Genomic DNA, 20,620 nt, shown 5'->3' on the forward strand with positions numbered 1-20,620 from the left:
GGGTCAAATGGTATCTTTATTTGCAACTTTTTGAGAAAGCGCCACAATGCTTTTCACAGTGGTTGCACCATTTTACCCTCCCACGAGAAGTGTATATTCTTTTGTGCTATAACCAAAACATACATATGACAACAGGCTGCAAGCCAGCATACTTAAGTGCATTTTATTTAATAATTTTAGTGAACATTTACAGAGATTGTGGATTTCCAGTCATTCACTGCTGCACCGTAAGTGCACTTTTTAATTTTATTTTTTATTTTGTTGTGCTTATCACATAACCAAAATAGACATACGACAACAAAATGCAACACTGAACAATTCTCCAAGTACTCAGTAAGGTAGACAGATATCATCCTACCAAAATTATCACAGGACATCCATCACCTTCCTAGCTCAGTCATGGTAATAAGCATCCACAGGTTTACTCTGTGCTGGAAACAGCTCTCCACACTTTAGATATCAACTCCTATCATCCTCACAACTCCATAAAAGAAGCACCAGTATTTCCTCTGTTTCGCAGATGACAGAATTAAAGCACAGAATATTTAGATCGTTTGCTCAAGGTCACCCAGCTGGTAAATGGCAGAGCAAGGACATTCCTGCAAAGAGCCTGGCTCCTGAGTCTGCGCTCTTAAACACTAAGCTGTACTGTCTCCACAGCAAAGAAAAAGATGGATAAAATGTGGGGAAAGAGGATGTGCTTGGAGCTCCATCAGCCTGTATTATCAGGCTTTAATCTTGCTTCTCCCCTCCAAGCTCCTATCATATGATACCAAGTTATTCACAAGCTAGCTTCATTATTTCCCTGTGGTTGTAAGATGCCATAAAGCCAATTCTGACTCACAGTGACCCTGTGCGATGACAGAACAGCCCCATAAAGTTTCCTAGCCTGAAATCTTTACAGGTACAGACTGACTGTCCGGTCTTTCTCTTATGGAGCCACGAAGTGGATGTGAACCACCAACTTTCTGATCAGTGGTTCAGTTGCTTAGCCAGTGTACCAGCAGTGTTCATCATGATTTCTCTACCTTGAACGATAAGTGTGATTCAAGTTCTGTGAATACTCATTTGAGAAAAGAGCACGCAGGACCCCAAGAAGCTAGTCTCCAGACAGCTCTGGAAAGGCCCTCCAAGGTGGGAAGTTTGAGGATGCTTGACTTCAAAGCCACAAAAGACTTCCCTGATACCTGGGATGTGTACAGCTCTGGGAAGCAATCATGTTGCAATAACACACTCAGTGCTCCTCTGGGATGCCCAGGGCATCTGACCATCTTCCCTCCATCACCTCTTACAGCATCGGCAAGAACACAGGAGACTGTATTCGTGACACCTGCGGTTCTAACCCACCGGGCCATGCTGAAGAGACACAGCCAGGCGATCGGGCGCTGCGAATACACTGGCTCTGAGCAAACAGGATGATCTGGCGATAAAGGCAATCGCAACATGCGAACATGGCAGCATGCCAAACACAAGCTGCCCAGGCAGGACTGGGGCTCAAAAGAACTTTAATTGAATTCTTTCAGCAAGTGCAGCAGAAAAATTCATAATGAGCTTCCCTCCCCTGTGCCAGGCGCTTCTACGGTGGTGGGGACCCAATGAAAAAAAAATCCTTTTTAACAAGGAGCTGGGACGTGTATAAATACTACTACAACTGCGGTGTGCTGCTGAAGAAAACAATGATCAAATCTGTGGGTTTTTATTCTGAAAGCCATGTAAGTAAGGCATTCTGCCATAATCAGCTCCACTACCCCTATTAGTCCAAGAAAACAAGTTCTGAACCTGGGTCCCTGGTGAAAAATGCAAAATTTGTATAATTAAAATTATACTTGTGAAATTCAAACACACTTTAATTTCCTAAGGGCCCCCTAATCAAGTCAGAAGTTCTAACTAAAACCAATTATCTGCTTTGAAAACAGAAGAGGCAACATATATATGTACCAACCTTGTGGAAAACTCCCATTTCACATTTTTTCCTAAGTCTGATCCTCTTTTCTTCCCCAGACAGAAGAGAAGGTGAATCTACAGGTTGTTCACATGCCTAAGTTTAAAGGCTGTTTTTGTCTATTGTCTGACATTCGCTACAAGTAACATATCTGAGCGCTAACCCAGAAAAAGAGTCCCTGGTGGTACAAACAGTTTAAAGAACTGAGCAGCTAACCAAAAGGTTGGAGGTTCATATACATCCCAAGGCACCTGGGGAAAAGGTATGGTGATCTACTTCTAATCAACCGACTACTGAAAATCCTATGAAGAACAGTTCCAATCTGACATACATCGGGTCATCCTGAGTCAGAATCAACTCGACAGCAACTATCTTGTGATTTTATCCTAAAAGGAACTGCATTAAAAAGAATTTAAAAAAAAATTATAAGTAAGCATCTTCAATACACATTGATTCCCACCAAGCCAACTCACTCTAGGCCAGGCCCCAGGTACTTCTTCCCGCCACCCCCCCCCCATAAAATTTTTATTTTATCCTGGTTTGCTTATAAAGTTCATATACATTGTTTTTCACACTGGCTCTTTCTCATTTCCTTTACCTACCTCTAGCTTCTTTTTTTAAGATCTTACAGTTGTATTTCAAACCCTTCCCCATTACTACCTGAAATGTTCACTCTAATACCACAAGGAGCAGTGGATTATGGTGAATTGAGTTAAATGAATTCAATCCATTTAATTCAAAGTTAAAGTGGAGATGGGACGGTACCATTTTCATTTCAGATACAGGTTGACAAGGGCTCGCAAGGTCAGAAGCAACCAAGTCTCTCACGTCCTTCCCTGATCTACCTGAAATGTTTTAGCTTGGGGTTTTTATTTCCTTTTCACTAACTGGAAATTCTTGCACAAGAGCAACATGGAAATATAGAAAACTCTCCAAGGCACTAAAATATTAAAGCGGCAGTTGTTGCAACGTTCCACGTACTGCACCATTACAAAGCGCCCTGTCTAGAACCTTCACGAAGCAAAAATGTAGGAAGCTACACCAAGGTCCTCCCCCACTCCACCTTCTTGAGAATCAATTTCAGACATGAGACCAGTGACTTTGCGAGCTCACAGCTTTGCAAATTCCCACTGTGTCAGATTCTGGGAAGGCAGCCTCACATGCTACCTACTTCAGCAAGTACCCAGAAAGGAAGACAAAACACCTCCTGGTTTAAAATGTTATTCATCAGCAGATGAGAATTAAGGACAGAGCTGGCCACACACAGCCTCTCAAAGAGTGGAGAACACTGATGCAAGGCCAACGGGGTGTGTGTTAAAACTTCCCTCAGGAACACCTGAGAAATGAAGCACGTGCTTGCACAAACACGCAGGAGCCCACGCAGCCACGCAGAAGCTGAAGCCCAGGCCTGGGAACCGCTCCCCTGCCAGGGCCTTGCCTCCCTGCCCCCGCAGCGGCCATCTCATTAATGTCACTCAGCATCACGTTTTGCTACAGTAGGTCTTTCTGGCTCAGTCCCATTGGCAGTCCGAGGCCAAGCTCCCATTGTAAACTCCAGTTCTTTGGGAAACTATCAAAAGCTTTAGCGAAAAGTGGGGGGGGACCCAACTTTTACAGGGCTCCCTCTCCTCACTCCTTCCCCGCCTCTAGCTTCTTCTGTGGTGCTTTATTCAGAATCTCTTCACTCACAAGCCCTGCTCTGAAAGTCGTTTACAATATGTCAGCTTAAAAAAAAAAAAGGAAGGAAGAAAAAAGAAAAAAAGCTAGTGGACCGAGGTGGCCTCTCTATTTGCAATTGCCCAAAGAGAATAATTCATTTCGGCAGAGGATATGGATGAAGCCCTGAATACATTCCTACAACAGCTTTCTGCCCTTCAAAACAATAAAAATGTAAAAACTTGGGTGAAAGCAAGCTGGAGGTAGCAGGAGAGAGAAATCTCTTGACCCCCAAGGAATTTATTCTCCTGGCTCTCCTAAGGCATTCTCTGCCCAGACTGCATCATCAAGACCATTTTATTAGATTTTTCTAAACCCTTGAAATTGTCACATAATTGAAACAGAAACAGCAATTTAGAGCCCTGAATGGATTTCTTAAAAAGAAGACACTCTGCTTGTCAACAACCCCCTTCTTGGTTACCCCCAACCTAAATGTAAGGCCCTTGCACACAAAACCCTATTTATCTTTTAAATCCCCCCCTGCCATAAAAGTTACACATTTCCCCTAATGCCTTAGATTTCAGGACATTTGGGAGAAACTCATTCCAGACAACGGGCTAAAAAAAGAATCCATTAGCATTAACTTGCCTGACACAGGCAGTGACAAATAAATGAATGTGATGGTTTCAGATCAGGCATTGGTGGAACTACCCCCGGGCCAGGGGAAAAAGGAGGCTCACGGGGGACCTCGCACACAGCAGGGTCTTAGCTGTTCCTTTCCCGAGCTGCTCCCCAGGACTTCACTCTTAGAGGGAGCTCAACTCCAGGAAGCAGAGAGAAGAGAAAGAGGTAAATCATTCAGGCCCACCAAGCATCCTCAAGATAACAGGGCCGTGCTATCTCCCCCTCGAGAGGCAGGACCCCAGGCGCAGGCCAAGGCTCAGACAGGAAATCTGCATTTGCTGTTCCATCCATCATCCCCAGAAAGAGGTCTCAGTGCCAATCACCACACATGCTGCTAGATAAGGTGCCCCTGTTATCTGAGGCATGCCTTCCTTGGGGACAGCAACAGATAACCCACTATGTGCATGCATCACTCCAGATACTGCGTGGAATTAACTCGTTTCATTCCCTGAAAAATTCCAAGATGTCGGTACAAATGAACTCCCCATTTTGCAGATGAAGAAACGGAGGCTCCAACCCATTAAATGACAAAGTCCAAAACGTGGCACTTAACTGGGCTAAAGAGGCTCCCAGAGCGAATCCTAGTCCTCAGGCCTCAGCATTTCCCAGAGGCCTAGCCAAGCAGCAGCAGTCAGGATCTTCTTGCACACTGCAGACTCGGGGGGGGGGGGGGGGGGGCGCTTCACAGTTAAGGGAAACATGACTTTGGGATTCAGACAGACTTTGACATAAAGACCAGCCCTGATCCTTACTAGTTCTGTGGCCCCAGGAGAGTTGCTTACTTTCTCTCTCTCTCTGGGCCTCAATTTACCCATCTGCCAAATGGAGATAACACCAACTCCTACAAAGAACTGTTAAAAAGACTCTATAAAGAAGATAAAATGTGGCAAGCTCTGGTGGCCTAGTGGCAGGAAACTGTACTGCAATCCCAGAGGTGTGCGGTTCAAATCCACCAGATGCTCTGCTGAAGAAGGAGGAACAATTGCCTCTTGTACCAGTCAGATCCAATTTGACGGTACACACATAAAATAAATAAATAAAAATTATTTTTTTTAAAAAAGAAGACAAAATGTATAGAGATTTAGTATTGAGTCTGCAACATATTATAACACACTAACTCCTAAGAAGTGACAGCCATTTCAGGAACTTACCATAAACTTAACAGTTTAAAAATGACAAATTCTATGAATGAATAAAAACACAGCATGATTTGTAAGCTTTCACTCAAAGTTTTTCTCCAATTCCAAAAAAAAAGAAAACGAGATTTAAAATGACATGCCTTCATGGCCACACAAGTCTACAGCTCTGAAGTTCAGCTATGGCTATGGGGTGGGGCCAGGTGCTCTGTTTGGAAACTCTGGAGGCTGGATTCAATGGTGACAGGCATTTGTCAGTGAAGATTTTTCTTTGTAATCATTCAGAATCTCGGAACTCAAATAAAGAAGTAGAACAGACAGGCACTCACCCTGAGACTAACCTGCCAGATGGCTGGGGGCTTGGTGCTGTCTCTTCTCCCAAGGGAATGGGAGGTATCGAGGGGTCCAGAAGGGGCCCTCCCCAGGCTGGACCAGACTGCTGCTTCAACATACTACGGGGGCTCAGTCCTCACGTCACAGAGAAAGCAGAGGTCCGCATTCTAAAACATCTGCTCACACCAGGCAGCCACTGAGCCAAAGGTGACCCCAAGCAGATGTCACCCAGGAAGTCAGAGGTCAGGTTATTCTCTGATGTCACATCAGCAGTTTGTGATTTCCAGATGAAGTCGCGGCATCTCGTGGGCTACACACGCCGAGACCTTGGCTTGGACAAGGACGGAGCACAGAACCATACACTTTTGCCTGAAGAGGTGGAAGAATGTGGCAACAAGAGGGTAACAGAGCCTTCTGTCACCTGCAACACCCCAAAGATAAGGGGTGGAGCTTGCCGACGTGAACACCTCTCCAAAGGATGGTGCAGGATGACACAAGGTTCAGACCTACTGTTCACAGGATAGCTAGTCATCGTTGACTCAACAGAACCTAATAAGCACCATAAGTCAAGCCAGACCCACCTCTGACAAATTCACTCACAGTGATTCTAGACAACAGAGCAGAACTCCTGTAGAGGGTCTCCAAGGCTGTAAATCTTTACGGAAGCAAACAATTTTTTAGCTTCTGTGTTTTGGGGGCACATTTTTCTTCCAAAGCAAGGCTGGTGGGTTCAAACCCACCAATATAATAATGTTTGGGTTATTGGCCAAGTGTTTAAACACCCTACCAACAGGGCACCTATAAGGAGGGTCTGTAAATCTGTAAGTCTACAGTCAGAAAGAAAGATGGGCAATCTTCTGTTGTGATTCACGGCATCAGAAACCTGATGGAAGGTTGCTATGCATTGAAACCAACTTAACAGTAGCAACTCTGCCTTACAGACAGGAAGAATAACAGCATAAATGAAGTGTAAATCACAGGGCGAGTGTAGAATGCTCCCCACAAAACGGCAGCAGCTCCAGTGCTCTCAGTGCCTCCAGCCTCCACACTGGTCCAAAAGCAACCTGTGTGATGGAGCGTTCACCAGGCTGCGTGTGCATCCAACAGCCTCCCCAGCATCAACAAAGCACAAGGTTGTTTGCTCTGCCTGCCATTCAAGATCCCCTCCCACATTCCCAGTCTTATCCCAGCTTCCACACACTCCCTCCCCTTGTGTTCACTGCACAGCCTGCCCTTCCCTAGTCCCATCTTGGGCTGCTGCCTTCCTTCCCACCTGCAGCCAAGAACACCTCTCCCAAGAAGCCATCTAGATTTTTCCTTCCTCCAATATCATCTCTGCCTCCGTCGGTGTTCATCCTCTCCTCTACTGTGGTCGGCCTCAACTCAATCTGGAGTAAAGGTTTCTTGAAGACCACTGCTGTATCTCCTTTGCCATTTCTTTGGTCTAACTACAAATAATTCTGCTAGAATGTAGAAAAGTGCAGGATTAAGAACTAAGCGCTTTTTGACAGGGTTGTGCTTTGCTCTGCTTTGTTTTGTTTATTTAATTAGAATTTCATGCTTGTGCCCTCTGCACAAGGCGTGAGACTAAATAACCACAACACTTAGAACGAAGTGTCTAACACAGTCCCAGCACTGGGCACAAAATAATTACTGAAATAAGGATGGCAAGGGGCAACTGGACGTACAAAAGATATGGTCCACCCCCCACCTCACCCATCACTCTTTCCCCTGCTCTGGTTTTCCTACCTAACATCATGGTACCTATTTGTTCACTGCTTCTCCGCATCTCTAAAGGGAAAGTTCCATGAAGCCAAGGCCTTTACCTTATCCTCCACACCTTCCCCAGAGCCTCACACAGCGCCTGGTTCATACAGGTACTCCTGCTCAAGGAGGTCTAGTGAATGAATAACTGAATGAGTGAACAAATGACTGCGATTGCTGTTGCTGGTAGAACCATAACCAACGAGAAGGTAAAATGGTGTGGGGATTCCAAGGAAGAGTAGTTATTTCCAGGAGGGAGCCAAGGGCAGCTTCAGAGCAAAGAGGATGGTAGCCTAGTCTTTAGAAGAGGGATGAACTGCCAAGAGGAGGAGGAGACGGCGTCCCTCAATGGCAGGCTGTTCAGAGAAGGGTGGAAGAGCAGATTAAAGTCAGCCAGAGATGGAAAGCAGGAAATAAACTGGAAACATATCCCCACTCCTGGACAGTTCTTCAAGATCTTACTCTCAGGCTAAGAAGTTCAGACTCTGTTCACTGGGCATTAGGAAGCCAGAGGGTTTCCTGAAACACCCCCCTAAAAAAAATGGGTACACACAGTGTCAGAAATTCAAACCCATTTTCATGGAGCCAGAACCAATTCTTAGTTGACTCTCCATCAGGTTTCTGAGACTGTATATTAAATGAGAAATTGCCCATTCTTCTGCCAAGGAGCCATTGGTGGATTCGAACCACCAGAGATGGAGCCTTCAGGTTAGCAGCACAAATCACTATAAAGACGCCACTGGAGCTCTCTCAGTCAACAGTGAGTATCCACTAAACCACCGCTTGTAAATGAACTAGATCATCAGGTGGCACAAGCAGTCAGAATCAGCTGCTATCCTAAAGGCTGGCAATTTGAACTCAGCCAATGATACCACAGAAGAAAGGCCTGGCAATCTGCTTCTATGGAAATGCGAGCCAAAACAAACCCTACGGAGTCCTTCTACCCTGCAACATAGGAGCTGCCATGGGCTAGAATCACCACAAGGCAACAAGTTTGTGTGGTGTCCTGGGTGGGTTTTTGTTTTGTTTTGTTTTGGTTTTTTTACTTTTTTGCTTTGTTTTGGTTTGCTAAATGAATACAGTTCAAAACTAGAGGAGAGAAATGAGAAACCACATCTCCCTCATGTGTTCCGGGGGTTTTCAGGCAAATAAAGTTCACATCTAAAAATATGAAACAAGACACCAAGAATGGATGCTCTCCGCCCCCCAAGAGGCACGCAAGTAGGCAGCTGGCTCCTCGGAGGGCGCCGTGCCCCTCCTCAGACACACGCTCCACAGAGAACACGGGAGTGCAGCGTCTTGGTCCGCTGCCCTCTCACTGAATTGGAAGCATGTGAGGAAAGGCTAAATCCACAAAAGGACATTTGTAGGACGAGGGGCCCCTCCCCGTGCGCTGACACCTGCTGCTGACTCCACCAACAAGAAAGACGCTAAGCCAGTAATCCTCCAAGTTCCTCGCGATGGCTGCAAGGGCTGCAGACGCACCACCACATCCTTGTGGGAACCAGAAACCCACCAGCAGGTCCGTTAACTGTGGCTGCCAGGATGACAGCTGCAGATCATCCAAGATGGCAAGACGCTCCAGCGGCTCGACCTGCAGCAGCAAGGCCAGGCCAGATGCTGAGAACTAACCCTCGCCCTTGAGAAGCTGCCAAGAAACCACTCCCCCAGAACAGGAGGTCTGCATGTAGAAAGCTCGAACTGCCACTGCACCAGCAGGAAGCATGCTTAGCAGAGAACCTTCCAGGGCCCCTTGGAGCCAGGTCAGAGCCAGAAACGGAAAAACCGGCCCTTTGTTCAGACAGGCCACAACTCAACAGGGTCACTCACTCACCACCGTCCAACTCATCATTGACCTCCAGTGGGGTCTTGAAGGCTATAAACTGCACACAAGGAGATGTTCCAACTAACTCTCTCACTTAGAGATGGCGGAACAGAAGCACCACAAACCTTTCAGGGAACCCAACTCAGAGGTGGAAAAGCAGACTGAACTTCATTCAGTCATTTAAAAATTTCTAGAATGTGTCCCACCTACAGCTCCCTTGCTATTAACTTGCAAGATTCTGATTTAGACTTCAAGACCGTATTTTTTTAAAAGATTCTATAAACATTATATATATATACACATATAGATACACATATATAGGTACACACACATATATATATGCAACTACATGACTTCAAATGGTCAAAAATTCCTTTATTGTGATTTGAGTGAAAGTTTACAAAGCAAACTGGTTTTCCATTCAACCATTCATACACATTTGTCTTGTGACATTAATTACAATACAGTGTATTCCTCCCCTTCCCACTTCCTCCCTGTGATTCTCATTTCTACTAATCCTTCTAGCATATCACTTCCTACTCTGCATTTTAACCTTGGGCAAATGCTGACCCTTTGATCTTATGTGGCTGATTATTCTAAGGACTAAGTGCTCCTGATATTACTCTTCACTTTAAAGGCCTATCTACTGTTTGCCTGAAAGTTGACCCATGAGAGTAAATTTTGTTCCAGGAAGAATGACTACCAGAGTTTCACCAGTCTCTACTGGACCAATAAGCCTGGCTAGTTTTATGCTTTGTTCCACATTCCCCCTACCCTCGGACTTTTTACTGTGCTCCCTTATAGAAAGGTCAGCAGTGGTAGGCAGATACCATCATCTACTTCTTCCGGTCTCAGGGTCATGAAGGCAACAGTTAGAACAATGATGAGAAAATAAGTTGTAAACAGAAAGGGAAGCTAGACTAATAGAAACAGAACCACCAGAACAGAACAGCAAGAATGTTCAATGCCTTATAATAACATAATCAGCATTATGAAACAACTTATATAGAAATTGTTGGATGGGATTCTAAACCACTTTGTTGTAAATGTTCAATGAACAATACAGTAAAATATTATTACTAGTTAAAAATAATAGCAGCATATATTTGCCTGTGGAGGAGGTAGGACAGAGTGGTGCGAACAGTAAAGTGCTCAGCTCCTATCCACATGGTTGGTGTACTATCCCACACCACGATCCCTCACAAGAAAGGCCTGGCAATCTGCTTTTGAAAAGTCACTGCCATGAGACCTCCATGAAGCAGTCCCATGCTGCACATGTGGGGATAGTCATCATGAGTCAGAATCAACTTGGTAGCAACTAGTTGGGGGTTTGGTTTGCTTTTGTTTTTACATTGTGCCAGGCACCCAGTAAAGAATTTCACATTCCTCTTCAAAACCCCACCACAAGGTAGGTCCTATTATCATCCCCATTTTACAAGTGAGGAAACTGAGGTTTGAAAGGGCTTAGGTGAGCTGGCCGTGGTCACTCAGCTGCCTTTGCAGGTAGATGGCCTTATGTGAAAGGAATGAAATCTCCCCTCATCAACAGTGTAGGTTGTGGCCTCTAAAACCTGCAGAGAAGAATGAAAAGTGGGAGAGTAGGGAGCTCAGCGACACACAAGGCTAATTAGGAGGCAGATGCTGGGGAGAACAGACTTCTCTCTCGTGCCTCAAGATACGAGGGAGCCTCTCTACCCAAGAAGGAGAACCCACAGCATGAGCAAAACCCTGCAGGCAGCTGTCTCTGCCCAAAGGGACCAAAGAAAGGACATGACATGATCGATCCCACTTGCCCTCCCCTCTCCAGTGGCTGCAAATTAAGTCATCTGCTCAGCACAGCACGACCATTTTAATATTTAAAAAGATTGGGGAGGGGAATCTTTTACATATTTTACAAAAATGAAATAATCATCAGGAGAACTAGGAAGATCGCAAATGGGCCCATCGACTCCTCCTGATCAAAATGTACCTCCCTAATTAATGGCCACTAGTCTCCAAAGTGTCGCCCCTCGACTAGTTAATAAAACCCTAGGACACCACACTTGAGACGGGGAGCATTTACATTGCAAAGGGGGCGAAATGAACGGCAGGATTCAAAATCCTTCCTTCGGTTGCTCATTAAAATTCTGATCAAAACAGATTTGTATTTATAGGATACATTAAAGAATATTATGACAGAATGCATATGAAATCTGTTCTTCACTGCCGCAGATTTCCTTTTGTATTAAGTTACAGTTTCTTTCCACTCGTCTCGTTTTAACACCTCCATGGAATAGTTCTCTGGCAAGTATCAGCAAGGAGGGCCAGCCGGGAAGCAGCGAAATGAAATTTTAACTGAAACGCATGCTGACATATCATTTACAAACACCTCCCTGCCTCCACGTGGAGGCTTGATCCTCCAGCCACCACGAACCAAGCATGCATGCGGATTCACTTTCATGGAGCAAAGTAAATAATAAATAAAACAGCCTTCACTGCAAAGTCTATACTCCTACCAGCTGCTCTGTGACCTCCAACACTAACTTCAGTCTCAGATCCTGGTGGCCAAGTTCAAATGCTATTGGAAAGTAACAGTAAACAGCAAAGGCGCTTCTTCTCCACCCAGCCGAAATCTCAACCACCACACGAAATCCTAACCATCACACATCTCATTAATCACCATGTTGCCTCACTGGAATTGAGCAACCCCAAAACTATCTGAAATGATGCCCCAAGGAGTCAGATGGAGAAACACTACAGACAATGTCATACAATGGGGTGACATCATCAGAGGAGGGTGAATCACCAGGCCAGGGAGATGTGGCACTCCACTGTTCCCGCACTCTGGCTGTGGCTCAGTTCCCCACAGCCCCTGACGTTTCTCAGCCTGTCTCCTCTCTGTAACAGTGACACCCCACACACCCTCACAACTCACTCAGACACACACACAGATACACACATCCTTCCACCCACGACAGCACATCAGAAAAGGAGCCAAGGAGAGGTGTCTGTGTGTGTGGGGACCACTTTCCATTCCACTTGCTCCTCAGTTTCTTCATCTCTAAAATGGGCTAGTACCTGTCACACAGAAAGACCCTAGAACCACACCTGGCACATCAACTTGTGTGGTCCCATTATTGCTTCATCTCTCACAGGAATGGCATGAAGACCTAACAAAAAGGATACTGAGGGGGATCTGCTAGCCTAGTGGCAAAATGCTGCACGGCAATACCAAAGATTCCCGATTCAAATCCACCAGAGTCTCTGTTGGAGAAGGAGGGGGCGGAGCAATCTCCTCCTAAGCCAGTCAGCTCCGATTCAACAGTATATAACAAGAAAGAAAAAAAATACTGAAAATACAGGGTAAGGCTATGAAACACCTTACCTTTTTGTTAGTCCATTAATCTATAGCAAAATGCAATGAGATGAGGCAACTGAAGTTCTGGGAAGTTAAAACCATTTACCCAGATTCACTCGGCTTGACAGGCTTGCTAACAACGAAAGTTCAATCCACAATAACAAAGAGGGTGAGGGAGTTTTACCAGGCTCTCCAGGTCTTCACAAGAAACCTCAAAAGGAACCATTCCCATCATTCCCACTTTGCAGATGAAGAAACTGGCTGAGAGAAGTTGAATCTGCTCAAAGAAAATACTCAAATGCAAAAGAGCTGGGATTTTAGATGAAGGAAACAGATGAAAAACACTTAAAAAAAAAAAAGAGAAAAACTAACACCACCACCTCAAACTCCTTGCTATCCCGTCAAAACCAAGTCATAGCTGACCCTCCAGCAGGTTTTTGGAGGCTGTAAATTCCAAGTGGGAAGACTTCTCACATTTCTTCCATCACTGGATTTGAACCTGAGAGGCACCACCTTTGGGTTACTACCACAAGGCAAAACACCTTAAGATATGATTATGAAATGCCTACAGTGTCTCAAAAAAAGCCCTCCCTTAGCCGGTTTAGGGTAAATCACATCTAAGAACCTGACAATTCTATAGACAAATAAGACTCGGGACTGCTGGGTGGGGTGGGGAGACATGTTTTGAGAAGTTTGAGAACAATTATCCCATTTTCAAATTGAACGCATCACTGAAAATCAAATGCCATAGTATATGAAGGTGAAATAATGCTTTCCTGCTTTCAAAGAGAGGGGTGGGGTAGGGTGCTGAGGCTCAGCAAGGGGAACAGGACAAGAGTCACCCATGGTTTGACCCGATCTGGGATTGTTCCCGTTTCCCTCTAGGGCAACCTGAGCCCTAGTTGCACCTGATTAAATGGCTAACCTGGAAATTTGAAGATTTACATTTAAACAAGATAGAACTGTTCTGCCAAACCTGAAAAATACTGCTCATTCTGAGAACATTTTGTTATGTGAAAGATCATGCCGTTTGGAAAGCAACATTTAAACTGCTAAAACAGTCCCAAAATTTATGCTAAGTACAGGAATAATCTAACCTCTTTGCTTCATTAATTCCTATTATTTGCTTAAACATCAGAAAAACTCCTTAGAATATTGTACTGCATTTACTTAGGGATTTGGGTTTCTTTCTATAAATGAGAGGAAGGAGGCAAACGAAGGCATGAGACCTCTACTGAGGTCTCTAAACCTATCTCTTCTTCCATAACATATACAGGAACATATACAGTAAAAGGCCCCATTCCAGAGCCAGTCAAGGACCACGTCTCAACCCACTAGTCCCTCAGTCTACTCATCTATAAAATGGGGACAAGTACCTAACAATATACATATTAAACACAGAGAGCTACAGACCTGAGATTCCCAAGATACCACTTGCAAAAACCAAGTTTTTCCTTATTAACGTGCAAACCCCCTTTTACCCTATTGAACAGTTCCACTTCAAAGAGACCATGCTTAGAGAAACAAACTATTTCTTTAAGCCTTTTCACTTGGTAGCTCAATTAGAAGTTTCCACTTTTCCCCCTTCTACTAAGAATATCAAGACCACAAGATACAGAAAAAGTATCTCTTCAATATTCCAGGGGGGAGAGGATATAAAGTTCACACACAGTGTGAACCTAACACATAAGTAACCCTTCAGGCTGTGTCTTGTAACCTAAAGCTATGTGCAACTGTGTAGCAAGCTCAGAGAACACTATAACACTGTTAGTTACACACTTCTGAAAAAGTGAAACCCTTTCTAATGCTTTCAGCAAGTTTGTAGTACCACTCCTGCATGGTTACAACATTTTCAAAACTTCTCTGCCCAGGAGACAGCCCTTGTACAAATAAGCAAGGCTGGTTTCAAGCGTAGCCTGATGTATCCAACCAACCGAAACCAAGACACCCTTTCTCAGATGGAGGGGTCTGTGGGTTGACAAGATAGTTTTTCCCAAGAAAGTACACACTGTTTTCTTAAAATGAACTCTTCTCCCTAAGCTCCAACTTGTAAGACCTCAAAATGATTATCCTTCCAAAAACACATGGGAATGTTCACATTTTCCTGATAGGATCTCAGAAATGCTTGGAGAATAAATATTAACACTTGTGTTAGTATTGCAACTAACAGAGCCATGCCCTCCCACCAAGGAACAGACGTGCCCCGAGCCCACAGCTGATGCCCAGAACCCAGCTCAGACTGCTAACCTGGAGACAGAGTTATCTCCCAAACCTCGTCGTCTCCTGGACTTCCATAACCACACGCTTATACCCTGAAGGAACAGCATGCACCAGGTTTAAACGGTTCACTGCCAATCCCCTGTTTGAAACTTGAAATCCTTGGCAACCATCTCAGAGTGCTAAAATCCTATTATTGATTCTCCTACTTACCTTGGGTTGTGCTCGACGAGGAAATGCAACTTTGGGGTCAATCTGGGGGAAAATGGAAAAAGCAGAAATCAATGAGATACTTTTAAGGAAAGGAGAGAAAATAAGGTTAATTACCTAGTTATTAATCACTCATTTCTCAGGCTTTTAAATCTAGTTTTTTTAGCCACTTCTCAAGACAATTTAAAAGTTCCTCATACTTTGATCTGAACTTTAACCAGCCCTCATGAAAGAGAATAAACACAGATAGTCTTTCTGAAATATAACCATGTATTTCAATGTGGGTTGCTCTCAGTAAACTAGATCTCTCATGTGCTTTTGTCAGCAAGGGCTTCTCTTCCAGACACTGAATATTAAATGGTTACCTGCATCTAATTTGTAATGCATGGTTGGGAGAAAAGATGGGAGCATCATTATAATTGAAAAACAATCATATTCTGCAAATTAAATGTAAGTATCTTCCAGCAATAGGTGACTGACTGTACAGTCTCTTTCCTCCCTGATATTTAAACATAGTACAGGAAAGTAAGGGGACACAAAAACAAACAAACAAACAAATCTCTAAAAAAACCAACAACAACAGTCCAAAAACTCTCCCCAGAAATCCAACATAAATGGATGGATGTTTGGGAAAATGCACTCACTCATTTCAACACTATCTAGGATTAATAAAAAAGAGAATGATTCCTGTGGTTATCACCAAAAGAACATAGGAGTCAAAAAACACAGGGTTGATCTGGTTCTTGGGGGGGGGGGGGGGGGGACAATGAAAGGAAGCACAGGGGTTAAATCCTTTTGGATTTTATAATGACCTTGGGGGGGGGGGCGGCCTACAAGCAATCTAAACTTCAATTAGAAAAGAAATGCCATCATGGGGGGAGTTTTTAAATTGCTGAAGAAAAAAAAGAATCCAGTGTAATCAGGAGGGTACTTCCCTAACCCACCATGATCCCATGGAAAATCCTCCTATACCTCCCCAAGCCCAGACACTTGTAGAACACATGACTCTCAATCAGAGACTGGCTTCAAGCTTAATAAAAAAAAAAATCCCACAAAAGCATATGAATCTTAACAGGCTACTTGTGAGGGCAAGAAACAGTTACTGAATGACCAACGTGGGGAAGGGAAGGAATAAAACCTATTTCCATTGTTGATTTTCATTAGATTTCTAAATGTCACAAATCTTTGGGTAAAATTCAACTGGGAGAGTGGCATGAATATTGCTACAAGTTATTTATTTATGGGCTCTGGCTTTCATATTAAAATTTTCCCCTTTTAAAATGTAAATCTGAACCTTGTTTCCAGTTCTGCCCAGGGGGAGTGAGGAGGAGTGATGCTTTGGGGGAAAAAATGATGCTTTCAGGAAAAGAGGGGCGGGTGAGGCGAGATACACTACAGACCGCTCATTTGTTCCTTGATTTTCATCCCCAAGGACTTCGGCCAGGAAGACATGTAAGGATTTACTGCTTTTATTAAGACAGCTTAAAGACCTAATAAAAGTCTGCAATGTTTTTTCCACTTTTAAGCATCACCTGAGAAATGAGAGATTATCTTTTTTTTTTTACCCCTCAAAACTAAAACAGACCAAAGTGTTGGATCTAGGAAACTATCCTTCGATAAAGATTAACATTACTGCAGCTACAGGTGTGCTGAGCACTGACTAGAGCTTGTCTACAAGAGAAATACAACAGGTGTGGATTTTCCATTCTGTTGACCAAATGGAAGACAGATATGTCTTCTCAGAAACATCCCAAAAACTGTTGGGTTTTTGGTTTTGGTTTTTGTGTTTGTTTGGTTTTTGTTTTGCTTTGTTTTTAGTTGAGCAGCACACAGTTGCAGTAAGAGAAGTCACCTTGTTGGTGTGGTAAAAGGTGAGTAAAAGGAGAAGGCGAAGCCATGAGGGCTCAAGAGGTCTCTGAAGTGAGCTGAACAGTAAAACAATTCATAATCAGAAAATGAAAAGCCAATTTGGAACTCCTGGACTGTGTGCTGCACTGAGCATTTACCATGATCAGTCCAGGATGCAAAAGTTTGCACGCCACGATACCTCCGGGAGAGGAGGGTCCAGATTTAGTATGGCAAATCCCAACCTTTTGCACATCCCTCTCAACTACTGAAAAAGGGGAGGAAAAAAAAAAGACTACCAAAAAAATTAAAACATTAGTTAGTTAGGTACAGCTCTACTTACTGTATCTACAAATCCTCTAGGAAAAGACTAGGGTACTATTTTGGATGTAAATGGCCGTTACCTAAACAAAGCTTTTAAGGTAACGGTAAACAAGATCCTCGTTTCCATGTCAATAAACCAATCGCTTCTGCCTCCTGCACTGAACGTTGAAACAAAGTCAAAAGCTGGGTTATACTGGAGAATAACCATCAACACAAGTCTACAAACAATTAGGGGTGAGGGAGAGACACTGTGGGCTCTGCACCTGAGACTGAAGGACATAACCCCTGAGACACTGTAGCAACCAAATGCTATTTCTCCCACAGGGAGGACTGGGGAGTGATGCAAAAGAAATTTCAGAAATTGCTGCAAAATGTTTTCCTTCTTTAATCTTTACTAGCTTTTTAAAACGTCGATAGCCAAGAAATCGAGGAAGAAAAAAAACACAAAACCAATCTTCAGACATTCTTCATCACCCTACAAATGATTGTTCCTAAAATGAAATGAAATGATCTGAAAAGTGCAAAAAAAGACTGGACCACAAGCTAGGGCAAGTCCAGGACAACTAATAAGGCAACTCAAGTAATTGCATAAGGGTTTGTTTCCTTAGAATAGATTTTTGTGTGTGTGTGTGTGTGTGTGTGTACGTGTGTGTGTGTGCGCGCGCGCGCGTGCATGCGCAATGTTGGGGTTTTTTGGGAGGGGGCCCCACACCTGGTCTCCTCCATCTCAGAAAGGCTGAATTTGCAAAAATAATTCCAGTGCACAATAGAATATAGGGTTGTTTGCTTTTTGTTTTGTTTTTGGTGGTTTTTTTCCTTTTCTTCCATTCAATTTAGAGGAGAGAGGAGCTTGGAAGATCACTTCAGGTCACTTTTTCTTTTCTTTTTTTTTTTTTTTTCATTAATAGAAAAGGAAATTGAGGCTCAGAGGCGGCGAGCAACTTGCCCAAGGTCAAGAGAGCAAGTTAGGACCGGCAGCGTGGATCAGTATCTGCTTCTAGCCTGCTTCCTCTACCCCACCACAGGCAAGTGAAGCCCCACGCAGCCCAGAGCCTCATCTCAATGTCACCTCGGAGTCCCTGCTTAAGACAGATGCATAAAAATTGCAGGGAAATGGCACTGAACATAAAAGGAAGGGGTGAGAGGCGCAAAGCCAGCACAGGAGCTAAATAAAACCTCCACCTCCCTTTTTATTCCATTCCCATTACATTTATTTTCATCTAATAAACTGTAATTTACCAACACTCTCGTCTTTGTCTTGTGATGTCTACCTAGAAACCATTCCCCTCTCTAGTTCCGATTTAGAAACCTCCCAATGCCATAAAAGTACTCACACTTAAATTTTAAAATCTGAGAAAGAAAAAAGAGGGGACGAACACTTTGAAACTCAAGGCCGATAAGGCCTCGGATTTCAGGCCATCTGGAATAGGCCACCCAATGCCCAGTTTGGCTCTGCGAGCGAGCTCCTGCCTTGCTTGCTTAAGTCTCGCTCCAAAACCAAGTGTCCCAAGAGGAACCTGTTGCCAAGATCCAGGATTAGCGCCCCTTCCTCTCCTTGCCCGCCCCCTCCTCTTCTTGCCCGCCCCCCCCCGCCTAAATTTACCCCCAAGGAGCCTTCCAAAAGCCAATCGCTACAATACAAGTCACAGTTGGCATGGCTGAGCACGGCTGACAAAGAAAAGTTCTCTGGGGGAGTTTCTGAGCAGGGTCGCAGGCTGGAAGATAACCTCCCCCCACACACACCCCCAGGTGCCATAGCCGGCCCCACAAGCCTCCGGCGAGCAGCCTCCGAAGCTGCAGTGACGGCAGGCTGTGCAAAGAAAACCCCAAACCCTGCCATCACAGCAAACTTTGGAGCCAACTCGCAAGCTCTGCCTGCAACTACCCAGTTCCCAGTAGAGAGGCAAAAGAAGGCGCTGTCCCTTTAAATGAGCCTGTCAATGCCCAGACCCGCTCTTGCAAAGGGGCGAACAACAACAAAAACAAAAAGCAACATACCGTCTTGGAATCTAACTCATGGTGGGGCTGACCTAACACTTTATCTACACTTGCTGGGTCTGCAAACGTGACGAAACCGAAGCCTCTGAAATGAGACAAAGAGGGAGAAAAACAAACAAGAAAATGTGACACCGTTCACAAGCAACAAGGAGTGAGCCCTAATACAGAACTGGGAGCAAAAGTTGCCCCCGAAGGACCCTGGATGCCCGCTGCCTTCCCCCAACCCCCCTCCTGCCAGCAGCCCTCCACCCGGCCGGAGGAAATATCAACGTTAACATGGGGGGAGCAGAACGGGAGAGGCGGGTGGAGGTAACTTGGAAAACGCTGGTGTCTCTGTTCAGCCACTTCAGTTTCCTCTGCCCCTCCTCCCCTTCCCTTTCTTAACGCTTTGTTTTATTCCGAAGAAAACCTGGCACTTCCCAGAGCCTGACCCACCTTCTGAAGAGGGGACTGAGGAGTTCTGGGGGTGCTGGGCGTACGGGGGAAGCACACATTGAAAGAAAAACTCCGTGGAAGAGTGAATGAAAGCTAAATGCCATTATAAACAGGAGAAAAAGCAGCGAAGGGGAGATGGTTTAAAGCGCAGAGATGCAAGAGTTCAGCCCCAATTAACAATAACCTTAGGGTTATGAGAGAGCGACATTCGACACCATCCACTACCCTGAGTCCCATTCTAAATCCGCTCAGTTGCTTCCGAAGACACCTCCAAAAATAAGACTTAAACTTTGTTCTAAAATAAAGACAAAATTCAGGACAGAATGGTTTACCTGGAGCGTTTCGTAGTGGGGTCTCTCATCACCATACATTCTCTAATTTCTCCAAATTTGCTAAAATAGTCTCTAAGGCTATCTGTAGAGAGAGAGAAAGACAGAGATGGGGGGTGGGGGGAGAAGGTGGGGGGGAGCAATGCAAATTCTGATCAAGGACAAAAACCAAAAGTAGTTTTCTGTTGTTATTCTGTTTTGGTTTTGCATTTCTCGCACACGCGGGGGCAATTCGGCAACAGAGGTCGCATAGAGGGCTCGGAAAGGATTTGCTATTTAAAAAAATAACCTTGCACAGGAGAAGTGGGGAGTCAATGGCGGGGAGGGGGGGCTCCTACACCGGGATAACAAAGAGCAATAAAGAAGCCAAGAAGGGGGGGACCCAGGCGTCCCCCCCTCCCTCCCTTACCTGGTGAGGTCTGCCAGCTCAGTCCACCGATAAACATTTTACTAGAGGGAGAAAACATAACAGAAGTGAGCGCCGATGTCAGATCGGCCATTTTGACGTGTAACTTACAAAAGCTAAAAGGAAAGCGGGGGGAGCGAGCGAGCAAGAGCCGGGAGGTGGGGTGGGGGAGAAGGTGA

The 20,620-nt window shown here is 44.6% G+C and overlaps 1 protein-coding gene across 2 annotated transcripts in view; it reads right to left on the minus strand.

Annotated features, from left to right (window-relative positions):
- The window catches only part of MSI2 (musashi RNA-binding protein 2), a 493,957-nt gene extending 473,393 nt beyond the window's left edge, over positions 1-20,564 (minus strand). For both annotated transcript variants that reach the window (XM_006889256.1, XM_006889257.1), the window contains exons 1-4: positions 20,445-20,564; positions 20,039-20,120; positions 19,272-19,356; positions 15,108-15,149 (exon numbers count right to left, since the gene is read on the minus strand). In XM_006889256.1, coding sequence (XP_006889318.1) covers positions 15,108-15,149; positions 19,272-19,356; positions 20,039-20,120; positions 20,445-20,535 — 300 coding nt within the window. In that variant the 5' untranslated portion in view covers positions 20,536-20,564. The remainder of the gene's footprint in view (positions 1-15,107; positions 15,150-19,271; positions 19,357-20,038; positions 20,121-20,444) is intronic.
- Positions 20,565-20,620: the final 56 nt, after the last annotated feature.

The sequence above is a fragment of the Elephantulus edwardii genome, unplaced genomic scaffold, assembly GCF_000299155.1.
Source record: "Elephantulus edwardii isolate Elephantulus edwardi_28Jun2011 unplaced genomic scaffold, EleEdw1.0 scaffold00077, whole genome shotgun sequence".
NCBI classification, from domain to species: Eukaryota; Metazoa; Chordata; class Mammalia; order Macroscelidea; family Macroscelididae; genus Elephantulus; species Elephantulus edwardii.